We start from the raw sequence: 12,317 nt of genomic DNA on the forward strand, positions 1-12,317 counted from the left end.
TTACAGGCGTGAGCCACTGCCCCTGGCCTCTCCTTGACGTTTTAGGTGGGAATGTTTTGGCTGGTTGGGATGGGCTAGCTCTGCTAAGGTGCTTCAGTCACTTTTCTGGCCATTTGTTTTGGGAGTTCACTGGGTGACACAGGAAAGAAAGCCACCTTGGACTCCAGGGTGACTCCAGGGCTAGAGCGGTGCCATGTTTAGTAGGTCAGTGCCACAGGTAGGGGACAGGCGGCTGAAGTCTTGTATACAGTTTGTGACCAGGCAAAGGATTACAGCCTCAATCCTTAATGTGTATGTTTTTCACATGTTTACTCACAGTGAGAATACCTTGTACACTTGGCTTTGTATTTTTACTCTTTGTGGTATAAATTTTTCATCTGTAATTCTTTAACTGCCAAGTTTTGAATTAAACCTACTGGAAATATTTGGCAGCAGAACACATTAGATTCTTGTATTCCTCAGTGAAAATAAAAAAGAAGCACTACAGGTGCTCCTTGCAATCTTGCCTTTCCTTTGTGATGGCTGCTGTGCAGAGAGTCCATGTGGCCTGAGTGTCTGTGGGGCACAGCACATCAGAGGTGGATGTTTACCTGCCCAGGGAGGCCCTGGACCCTTAGGAGTTTAAAGCAGGTGTGATACAATCATGTGTAATTAATAAAGTATAGAAGCTTATTGTTGGCAAGGACCCATTACCTTGTTCCTCAAGTATCTGAGACACCTTCAGAACAGGATTGTTGATCATGGGGGAAGGGAAATTGCAATTATTTTGTTTGTAGAGTGGCGTAGGATTTCAGGAGATGATGGAGGAGATAGGGACGGGATGGTTGACTTCCTTATCTGAAACGTGGTCACTGATTTTGAAATACTTAGTGGTCCTCTATCAGTAATTTCAAAAAATGAAAGTAAGTTTATTTACATTGTGGAATGGAGGCCAGGGACAGGAGAGTATGAAAATGTAAAGAAAGATAAACAACAGTCTGGGTATGGTGGCTCACACCTGTAATCCCAACACTTTGGGATGCTGAGGCGGGTGGATCCCTTGAACCCAGGAGTTTAAGACCAGCTTGGGCAACATGGCGAAACTCTGTCTCTGCTAAAAATAGAAAAATTAGCCAGGCGTGGTGGTGCGCACCTCTAGTCCCAGCTACTTGGGAGGCTGAGGTAGGAGGATCACCTGAGCCTAGGAGGTGGAGGCTGCAGTGAGCTGAGACTGCATCACTGCACTCCAGCCTGGGTGTTGGATAGAGACCATATCTAAAAAAAAAAAAAGAGAAAGATAGCAGGTTGCTAACATATTCAGAGCTAAAATATGGTTATTACTTTTGAAATATTAAGTTCTCCTCAATTAATAAGCTTAATTTCCAAAGAGGAAAGTAAGTTCATTTTTATAAAATCATGTTTTTTCACTCATTGAAAATAACAAGTTTGAAAGTAGACCTCTATATTCTTTAGCATGTGTTTCAGAGATGAAACATGTTTTAAGATATGGTCATTATGTGCATTTATTTCATAATATGATGGCTTTAAACTGTCTCTTTACTCTTAATTAGTCCAGGCATAAAATTGCAACCTACGGCCGGGTGTGGTGGCTCACGCCTGTAATCTCAGCACTTTGGGAGTCTGAAGCAAGTGGATCCCTTGAGCTCAGGAGGTCAAGACCAGCCTGGCCAACATGGCAAAACCTGTCCCTGCTAAAAATACAAAAATTAGCCAAGCAGAAGGATCACTTGAGCCCTGAAGGTTGAGGCTGCAGTGAGCCATGATTGTGCCACTGCACTGCAGCCTGATGACAGAGTGAGAGCCTGTCTTTAAAAAAAAAAAAAAATTACAACCTACCAATTTTGTTTTTTCTACCTGGATGTCAATCTCAGTGTCGTGTTACTATTGATTTTGAGATGGCAGGATGGTCTGGATGTTTTGCTTGAACCTAGAAAACGGCACTCCCTTGAATAATTATCATGAAGGCTAAGGGAGAAAAACCCATCAGCCTGGGAGTGTTGGTTTGGGGTCACGGTGGTGACACGTGTCTGTGATGTGAGGGAGGCAGGTGAGGTGAGGGGTACAGGACATGGTCACAGGGGCTGGGATGGAGTTTGTCACTGTCATGCAGAGTTCATTCCTTTTTTTACACTGAAGAAGAGCTCAGCTACACTGATTTCTCCATCTTGTATTCTAAGACTTCACTAGTGATTACATTTTTCTGAAGTACTAGTGTTTTTATGCTCATGGATGGAACTGGGCTAATAGTATTAAAGTAAGTGTTCTCCATGAACTTTAGTATATTTGCATTTTTAGATGAACTACCATTATCAGTCTATAAACAGGTTACATACAAGGCCATAGGGTCACCAGCTGTGTTTTTAGCATCTTTTATCATCCACGTAACATATTCAAGGACAATTGAAGTATCTAATATCACCACCATGCTCCTCTCCTACTTCAAGGGAGATAAACATTCATTGTTTTAAAATGTTTAACAAATGACCAAACTGTTTCCTGAATCCAAGGGACAAGGCCACAGTTTTCTGGGTTATAATAGTTGCTTATTTTTTTGTTTTTTGGAGACTTTTTAAAAATGATTACTGACATGCATGTAACCCCATTCCGTAGTAATTAGAAAAGGTTGGCTTAGTCACTTGTGCTTCATTTGCTGTCAGAATTCCACCAACCACTGAAGATTCTTACAGGTTAAAACCTAAGATCCTAGTAAAAAATGCAGCACATTTGTAAGAATGTAGCCCAGAGTTATTATTTATTTTTACCTACAAGTCATAGAAAGAGTAACCCAGTAAATGATGTTTCTATTTCCAGTATTGTGCCTGGTCTGTTTCTGGCCCAGGCCCTGTCCTAAGAGCCAGGCCTGAGAAAAGAAGGGACAACTTAATGACCCTGTCTACCCCTTCCCAAGATGATCCCTAAAGTAGCAGAAACTGTGAGGGGTGCAGCAGAGCCATCTTGAACAGGCACATTTGTGAGACGGCATTACTCAGTGAAATGCAGGGTGTTTTGCCATTTACTTAGTTTTAAACTGGGTCAGAGGCCATCCCTCCTCTCCTCCACTTTGCATGGGTAACGGGCTCTTATAGGAGCCCCTCCCCTCACAGTGGTTGTTCCTCAGCTTGCCTAAGTGATGCACTGAGTGATGCCTGGACAGGTGGAAAGAGCCAGGGAGTGGAGGACCAGGAAGCCCACCTGGTGGTTGGCCCCGTTTATGGAGCACCTCCCCGCGTGCCAGGATAATTCACCTCCCCTGCAACACACACCCCACTGAGGGCTATGAAAGCAAAAGGCAGCTTTAGACAGAAAGATTATTCCACCAGGCCAGGCATGGCAGCTCACTTTTGTAATCCCAGCACTTTGAGAGGCCGAGGCGGGAGGATTGCCTGAGCCCAGGAGTTTGAGACCAGCCTGAGCAACACAGTGAGACCCCTGTCTCTACAGAAAAATTAAAAATTAGCTGGACCTGGTGGTGCATGCCTGTAGTCTCAGCTACTCAGGAAGCCGAGGTGGGAGGATCACTTGAGCCTGGGAGTTCAAGGCTGCAGTGAGCCCAGCTCGCGCTACTTACTTCAATCTGAATGACAGAGTGAGACTGTCTCAAAAAAAAGAAAAGAAAGATTATTTCACCTAATTGTTGTAAAAATTAAGGATAAGAAACCAAATATGATTTACTCCATGAGACAAAATCGTCTCTTGGTTCCATGCACGACCAGTTAGGGGAAGAGGGCCTAGGCAAGGAAAGAGAGGAAGAGAACATTGGAGAGAGGTGAAGGTGAGGGCTGTGGGAGGAACCAACACAGAAGAGTCCGAGCCGGATGCTTGCGCGTGACTGTGTCTACACACACATGGATGAATGTAGAAATAGCCCAGAGAAATACATAGAGCAGAAGCCAGCAGTGCAGACTGCGTGTGTGATAAGCTCATGGAGGCTTTTTGGGGAGCAGTATCAATTGCTGCTAAGGGTTTTTGCTATAACCCATAAAGCCATTTTGCATCTTTCTTACCTACTGCTATAAATGGTGGGGTCATGTCTAGTGATGGCCTTCCAAAGATGAAATTAAAGTGCCTAAACTATCTCGCTTGCTCTTATCTTTCAGTAAATCCATTGTCTTCTCATCGTAAAATGGGGGTAATTATGTTTTCTTTGCTTCTTGGGAAATATAGTTAGATGGGAAAGCAATTTGAAAATCTAAGATTTCTAAGTGAATGTACATGTTATTCCTTTGGCGTTAAAAATACCACCCCCTCCCACAAGAAAAAATGTCATTAAGGCTCAAACTTATCTCTTTCTGCATATGTAAATATTTCCTTGTTCCTGCTTTCAACTCCTCAAAATATGGTATTTCGTCTGGGATCCTATGCATTCCCCTTACCCACTTAAAATCCTAGGACAGATAGTTGTAACACATAAAAACAGGCCTATGCAGGGTATTTTTGGTTATGACACATTAATTTTCATTTAAGGGACGTTGGGTAATGAGATATAGTTCTGGGATAGTGAAATGCTACTTTTTTGACTTTATAAGTTGTAAGGCCTAAAATTTCATTTTTTAAGAATTGAAGCACAAGACTGATACCCTAGGATACTCTTAAGTGTTGTTATCTAACCCGAGAGTTTTAGATATTTGTGATATTGTCTGATTACAGACCTTTTTCACATTATACAACAGGTTTTTCTGATGTCTTGAAATATATTCACATCACTCATGAGTACTTCAGAATCAATACCTCACACTCATCCTCTTAATTGATATGTGACATATGTTACTACATTACAGCTCTTTTAAATCATCTTACTTTACAATCCTCTCTCATTTGCTTTTATGCATGTGAACATATGATTCTGGGGTCTGTAGGTTTTACCAGATTGCCTAGGGCACATGTTACCAGAGCCTCTGATAACTGTCATTCCCTCCCGCCTCCCTCCAGCAGTTCTACATCTAAGGGAGGGAAAATCTGCAAAGTTCTATTTTCCTTCTGTAAAAGTACATGCTAAGTATGCAGGCTTTCCAGAGGAGAGACAGAGGTTTTGAAGTCAGACAGACTGGTTTGTGAAATAGGCCCTTCCCTTTTCTGGCTCTATTAACGTGAGCAAATCATTTCATTTATTTTAGCCCTGGTGTCTTAATCAGTAAAATTCTGTGAACAGTACCTGCCTCACAGGGTGGCTGTGAAGATTAAGCAAGGTAACATGTGTGCCTGGCATAGGTCTGGCACCTCGTAGGCATTCAAAAATTGCAGTTTTCATTGCAGTCCTCTGTGGCATCAACTGCCAAGGTGTATTCCTTCTCACCTTGACCCCGTATGTGAATTCTTTTCGTAGCCAGGATGTTGGTACCCTAGGAGAAAACGGGGGGGTTAGCTTATTGTATTTATATACATCTTCAAAAAACCTTTGGTATGCCCAGAGTCCCTATGCTTGAATTTTCTTCTGAATTACCTTGCTGTATGAGTCTCCTAGGGTTGCTGTAACAAATCACCACAAACTAGGTGGCTTAAAACAGTGGACATCTGTTCTCTCACCATTCTGGAGGCCAGAAGTTTGAGATGTCTCACTGGAGGTAACAAAGCCTATATTGGCTTCTTACTTTTGCAGAGTAAAATATGAAATCTTATAGAAAGAAAACATGTAATACTAAGCAAAGCACTTTAAAATGTATGCGGAGTGGCCAGGCACTGTGGTTCGCACCTGTAATCTCAGCCCTTTGGGGAAGCCAAGGCAGGTGAATTGCTTGAGCCCAGGAGTTTGAGACCAGCCTGGGCAACATGGTGAATCCCTGGCTCTACAAAAAATAATAAATTAGCTGGTGTGGTGGTATGCACCTGTAGTCCCAGCTTCCTGGGAAGCTGACATGGGAGGATCACCTGAGCCCAGGAGGTGGAGGCTGCAGTGAGCTGTGATTGTACCACTGCCTCGGCAACAGAGTGAGACTGTCGCAAAATAAATAAATAAATAAAATGTATGCAGAGAAGCCAGAGTTAAAAGGGCAGCAATTCCACTGAAAAGTCTGTTTACAGAGGTTTATGACTTGGGTATGAATTGCCTGTTTTGGAGCTGATAGAGCTCTGGCTGGATTGTTTGGACTAGGGCAGAGCTCTGGCATGGCCGTGGGAGAGGGTAGGTCTCTATGATGGTGTTTTAAAGTCAAGAAAGACTCTTTAAAGGACATGACTGTGCCCAGCCACATATTTCTTTGGTGCATCCGTGGGCCCCGGCAGCCCACGCCAGAGTCTGAGTTAGGCTCTCACTTCTTGGAGAAGGTTGTTTGATGGGACATGTGTGTCTACAGTTCCAAGTAGAATCACAACCAAACTACATTCCCTGGAATGAACCTGGGTGGTATTTCAGAAGTACATAAACTTTTCTTAAAAAAAAAAAAAAAAAGATTCCATTTTAGAATATCCATCAAGGTTCAAATTTGTTTCATAAAGAATTTAACCGTCTTTTGGCTAAGAATCAATGTTTGAATGTGAGCTTAAATCTGAGAGTTTTCCTCTACCCTCCTCTTTATACTTTTGCTGGGAGTAAAATGGACATTTCAGTTTTGTGTATTATACTGTTAACTAAGTTTTGCTATTTTTAGAATATGTGGTACCTTTTAGAGGGAGTGTTTTCTCCTTTTATATCTTCATTGGAACTGTATAAATACTGAACATAGAATTACAGTTTGTTTCTTTTTTTTTTTTTTTTTTTTTTTTTTGACGACAGGTCTTGCCTTGTCGCCCAGGCTGGAGTGCAGTAGTGCAATCATGGATCACTGCAGCCTCCACCTCCTGGGCTCAAGCAGTCCTCCTGCCTTGGCCTCCCAAGTAGCTGGGACCGGGCACATGCAACCACGCCCTGCTATTATTTATTTATTTTTAGATAAAGTTTCACTGTCTTGCCCAGCCTGGTCTCGAACTCCTGGGCTCAAGTCATCCTCCTGCTTGAGCCTCCCAAAGTGCTGGGATTACAGGTGTGAGCCACTGTGCTCCGGCCAACAGTTGGTTTTGTGTGCTCTACTGTGCTGACTCTGAGGCATGATGTGTTAAAGGAATGATCCCGAGTCCTGCCCCCTGCTGTCTACTGACCTGCTTGGAGCTCACCTGCCTGTACCCAGCATCTGTCACTGCCTGGAGTAGTTCCTTACTTCTGGCATTACTGGGAAAAGGCAGGGTGCATGTCGCGTAAGTGTAAAACCAAAACAAACCAGACCCCAAAAAACTAAAAATAGAACAGAACAAAGGGTTGCACGTCCGTTTGTGAGCAGGTGGACGGTTCCCTGCCTGTGGTCTTCTTGTACTTCTGTTTTTCTAGTGTGTTGTTCCTGAACCTTTTTATTACAGGGCAATAATGTAATTGGGTTTATTCTCACTATGTACTTAAGTTGTCTGTGCCATTTGATTCAGTAATTTAAACTATCTTTGTTTTTCATGTGTAATAGAGAAAATAATATTAACCTTTTCATGATTTCTCTCATATTTTCCTATAGTGGTGTCGGGGAGGAAAAAAACGCTTCCTCTACACTCTTTGGCTCTGTTCTTAAGGCCTGTGAATTTAAGGCCTGTGAATTAAATTGACAGAAGACAGATTAGCAGAAGAAAAGACATGTTTATTCACATGCCTGCATTTGTGCGTGTCTCTGTGTGTGAGAGGCAGAGTTCATAAAAAAAAGTGACTCAGGCCGGGTATGGTGGCTCACGCCTGTAATCCTAGCACTTTGGGAGGCTGAGGTGGGAGGATCATGAGGTCAGGAGTTGGAGACCATTCTGGCTAACATGGTGAAACCCCATCTCTACTAAAATATATATATATATAAATTAGCTGGGCGTGGTGGTGCATGCCTGTAATCCCAGCTACTCGAGGCTGAGGCAGGATAATCACTTGAACCTGGGAGTTGGAGGTTGCAGTGAGTGGAGATGACACCACTGCACTCCAGCCTGGTGACAAGAGTGTGACTCCATCTCAAAAAAAAAAAAAAAAAAAGTGACTCAAGGAGGTGGTTAGAATTTAAGCCGTATGTGGCATCTTACTAGGAGGGGAGAAGAGAACTTATGGGAGAACAAGTGACTCTTAGGAAAGATAAATAGGCTTTCAGGAAAATACATGAGTTTTGTGACAGTGTCTGTCTGGGTATGGGTTCCCCTTTTCCCTGGTTGCAGGCAACTCCCAGGAGGGAATTTGTGACAGTTCAGTTCTTTTGAGAGGCTCTGCTTTTAGGCAGATAACAGAGTTCACTCTCTAAAGTCTTCAGCTCAAAATCATTTGTATGCTATTCTGGATGCCGTCAGTGGAGAGAGAATTAAAGGTGGCAGCCCAGGCAGGAGGGATCTGTGGACAGCAACAGAGGGGAAGTTGCTGGAACCTGCACGGGATTGTCTTTTGAGCAGAGGTGACGTGGCATTGCAGGAAAATTTCTGGAAAAGAAATCACGAAGCCCATTGTTTTGTGTCTTTGTTGCCACTGATTAACTGTGTGGCCCTGGGCAAGTCACGTCACTTCTTTAGGTCCCAGTTTTCCTGATTTGAAAAATGAGGGGTTGGAGTAAAGTATCTACAACCCCCACACTATGCTCTTTGCTCCGCATTCTCTTCTTTCTTTTTTTTTTTTTTTTTTTTGAGACAGAGTCTCCTCCTGTCACTCGGGCTGGAGTGCAGTGGTGCAATTTCAGCCCACTGCAACTTCCACCTCCCGTGTTCAAGTGACTCTCCTGCCTCAGCCTCCCAAGTAGCTGGGATTACAGGCACCTGTCACCACACCTGGCTAATTTTGTTGTATTTTAGTAGAGACAGGGTTTCACCATGTTGGCCAGCTGGTCTCAAACTCCTGACCTCAAGTGATCTGCCCATCTTGGCCTCCCAAAGTGCTGGAAATGGCGAGCCTGGGGCCCAGGGTCTTCTTGTCACTGGCTGGAGGTGTGCCTCCTTTGCCTCTACCAGCTACCATTTTGGTGTCTCAAGGAGGGAGCCGGTGGGCTGCGGCACCAGCTCTGTGAGCTCCCAGGGACTCCTGCAGTCATAGTCTACCTTCTCTGGTGGTTCTGGTTGTCCTCCCTGTGCCCATGGCCTGACTGACAGCCCTTTTTGTTTATATCTGTAGGTAAGGTTCGGGGTGGAAGACGGAGGGCATGTAGGCATAGCTCACGGGCCTCCACTCCTGCAGGTCTCTGACGTAGCCCTCCTCTCTGGCCAGGCCTTGAGGGGTCTGCTCAGACAACTGCTCTCTCATCAGGCCTGATCCCTGGGAATGGTTACTCCATGGCCCAGCTTTTTGAGAGCAGCAAAGAACTCCTGACGTAAGAGCTGTCTCACCATTGTTACGTCTCATCCTTCTAAGGACCTGCTGTTTCCCAGGGAATGGCTACGGAGCCAGATCACAGAAGTTAGGTGACTTGCCTGAGATTGCACTAGGTCTTGGGCCAGACACAGTGATTGAACATGTCTGCTCGATTCCCAGCATCATGTGTTTTTCTAGCACATTGTGTTGCCTCTGAAAAATTATCTGAAAAAATTAGAAGGTGATGCCTCATTTAGGATCATAGACTTTTGAGCTGTGGGATTGTCCAGTCCAAAATCTGAGATCCAGAAAGGTCAGTTGTGACTTGCCCCAGCTCACACCTCTAGGGAGTAGCCTAGTCTAGTTCTTTGAATCCTCGTTCAGTGCTCACCCCATCAGAGTGCTGCCTGGAGGCCGTTGGTGGGAGCCAGAGGCTCCTCGAGTGTTGGGTCCTGACAACCCTGGACTTAGTCCTCTTAAAGGACCTTCTATTTTTAAGTAGTGCACGTTATTGAAAGAAGTGGATAGAACAGCAGTGGATAGCATTACCCATTCATTTCTTCTCCTGGCAGGTCTTTGGCCCCCCATGCTGTTGTTAGGTATATTTTGGGGGACACCTATGATAGTTATAAAGTTCATTTTACTAATTCACGATGGTACTGATTTTTTTTTTTTTTTTTAAGAAAGAGTCGTGCTCTTTCACCCAGGCTGGAGTGTGGTGGTGCAACTACAACTTTTGCTTCCCAGGATCAAGCAAGTCTCCTTTCTCAGCCTCCCAAGTAGGTGGGACTACAGACACGCGCCACCATGCCCCGCTAATTTTTGTGTTTTTGGTAGAGAGAGGGTTTCTGCATGTTGCCCAGGCTGGTCTTGAACTCCTGACCTCAAGTGATCTGCCTGCCTCGGCCTCCCAGAGTGCTAGGATTACAGGCATGAGCCACCGCATCCGGCCAGTGCTAATTTTCTTAATGCCTTTTATCATAGCTCATCATTGGTCACCAAACCACTATTTCAATTATGATATTGAAATATCAGCCTAGAATCAGCTATTGAATCAGCCTATAATAATAGATTTGGTTATTTTGCTTAAGGTTTAGTTGTGTCTTCACGTTCTAGTACACAAATAACTGTTTTAATAAACAAGTAAATCAAGAAAACCCGAGGCACAGCTGTGGTGATGAGAGGGAATATATGGCTTGTTCTTTTTTTAATACCTTCCTGGATATTGAGCTCACCTGACCTGTTCGCATTTGAAAGGTCGTCCCTGATGGCCCCTGGAGGCGAGGCTTATCACAGGATGAGGAAAGAACAGAGGCACAGAGAACCCCCAAGAGGAGATGGGGCTCTGGGAGACGGCCAAGGCCTCGGCCATTCTCTGACTACGGCCAGCTGGCCAGCCGCAGTTTGTCTATTCCTGAAGATTCAGTTGCTACAGACCCCCAGAAGGAAGACCGTGTGGACGAGGACCCCCAGGCAAGCATGACTTCTGCCAGCCCTGAAGACCAGAATGCTCCAGTGGGCTGCCCCAAAGGAGCCCGGAGAAGGCGCCCCATTTCCGTGATAGGTGGGGTCAGCTTGTATGGGACCAACCAGACGGAGGAACTGGACAATCTTCTGACCCAAGTAAGATCTGGTGTGCACCTCCCCAAGCCAGCAGAGGCGCCCTCCAGCTTCCTGCCTCTATTCTGTCTGCACACTAAACTGGATCTGCTTTTTCTCTCCCGTTCTCAAGGGCGGCACCATGTACTTAACCACCTTTTCTTCCTGACTGTGTGAAAACATGCTTGAATTCAAACTAACCATCTGACGTTTGGATGCCTTTTGCTAATCTTTCTTTCCTGGGATCTCAAATAATATGTGAGACTCGTTTGCTGTTTGTTTCTGAATAACCTGAGATTCTAACCAGGGAAAGGTAGCAGGGCATATTTAGTAAGACTCCTGAAAGAAGTAATTGTTGAAAAAGACAGTATTGTTCATTGTTAAAATGTAAAGATAAAATGTAAAGAAGAAATAAATAAAATGTAAAGAAGAAATAGTTTTTTAGGAGATAAAGTATTTTGTTTTCTACCATTTTCTTCTTCTTATTTTTTTTTTTGAGTTGCAACTTTGCAACTATTAATAGTTTGACAATGGATTAAACACTTAGTACTGGTTTCTTAGTATAGTTTAGTAATTCAACAAATATTTATCCGGGTATCCAGTGGGCACTTTGAAAATACAAAACATTTAATTAAAGACCCTATCTTGGAGAAGTGTATACTTATTTGGAGAGGCTAATACCCTGGCCATGGTAAACATTCACAGAACAATATATGAGTAATATATATGCCCACTTTCATTTTTAAAACCTGGTAGCTGATGTCATAAGTAACCCATAAAATTATCTTAAAAGGGAACTCCTATACTGTACTAGTACTGGATTGTATACATTTACGTTTTTCCTGTAAAGCCCCACACAATGCCTTGTTTATAACAAGCACTCAAAAACTCTTGCTTAAATAAATTGAATTGATTTCTTAAGGTTAAAAAATTAAGTTACAGAATATCATGAAAATTTTAAGAATCTTTTCTCTGAAGGTGCTCCACTGTTGGGAAATGATTCTGTACTGAAGCAAATTGTCACCCATTTTAACTCAGAACAATAGTTCAGGATGCTCCATAGCCTTAGAAAGGGTTTCATTTCAGAGCAGCCAAAAGGAATGTGCAAAGTAATTTTCTGTACTATAACCTAATGTAGGGAATTGAGTGGGAAAATTGTAAGAAAACCTAAGGAATTACATAAGCAGAATATGCATGTAATAAACAAAAGAAGAAAAAAAGAAATCTAAGGAACGCTAAGGAACGCATAAAGCAACTGGGCCGTTGATTAATAGTTTAGGGATCGCTATTATAGAAAACCAGAAGGGCATTATAAGAGAGACCTGGGCAACTAGATGGAAAACCACTTCTTTCAACTAAAGCTCCACTGCCGTGTGAGTTTGGGTAAGCAAGGCTTGCCTTCAGCTCCACAAATCCTTATTGAGGGCTCGTCTATGCCGGGCTCTGTGTCGGCGAGGAGGAG

At 43.6% G+C, this 12,317-nt stretch overlaps 1 protein-coding gene across 11 annotated transcripts in view; it reads left to right on the plus strand.

Moving 5' to 3' along the window:
* Positions 1–12,317, plus strand: part of SPATA13 (spermatogenesis associated 13) — a 330,065-nt gene that overhangs the window by 262,407 nt on the left and 55,341 nt on the right. For 10 of the 11 annotated variants that reach the window (XM_054529388.2, XM_054529387.2, XM_054529393.2 and 7 more), the window contains one exon: positions 10,514–10,879. The exons of the other annotated variant lie outside the window; for it this stretch is intronic. In XM_054529388.2, coding sequence (XP_054385363.2) covers positions 10,514–10,879 — 366 coding nt within the window. The remainder of the gene's footprint in view (positions 1–10,513; positions 10,880–12,317) is intronic. 11 annotated transcript variants of the gene reach the window in all.

This window comes from Pongo abelii, chromosome 14, assembly GCF_028885655.2.
Source record: "Pongo abelii isolate AG06213 chromosome 14, NHGRI_mPonAbe1-v2.0_pri, whole genome shotgun sequence".
Classification (NCBI taxonomy): domain Eukaryota; kingdom Metazoa; phylum Chordata; class Mammalia; order Primates; family Hominidae; genus Pongo; species Pongo abelii.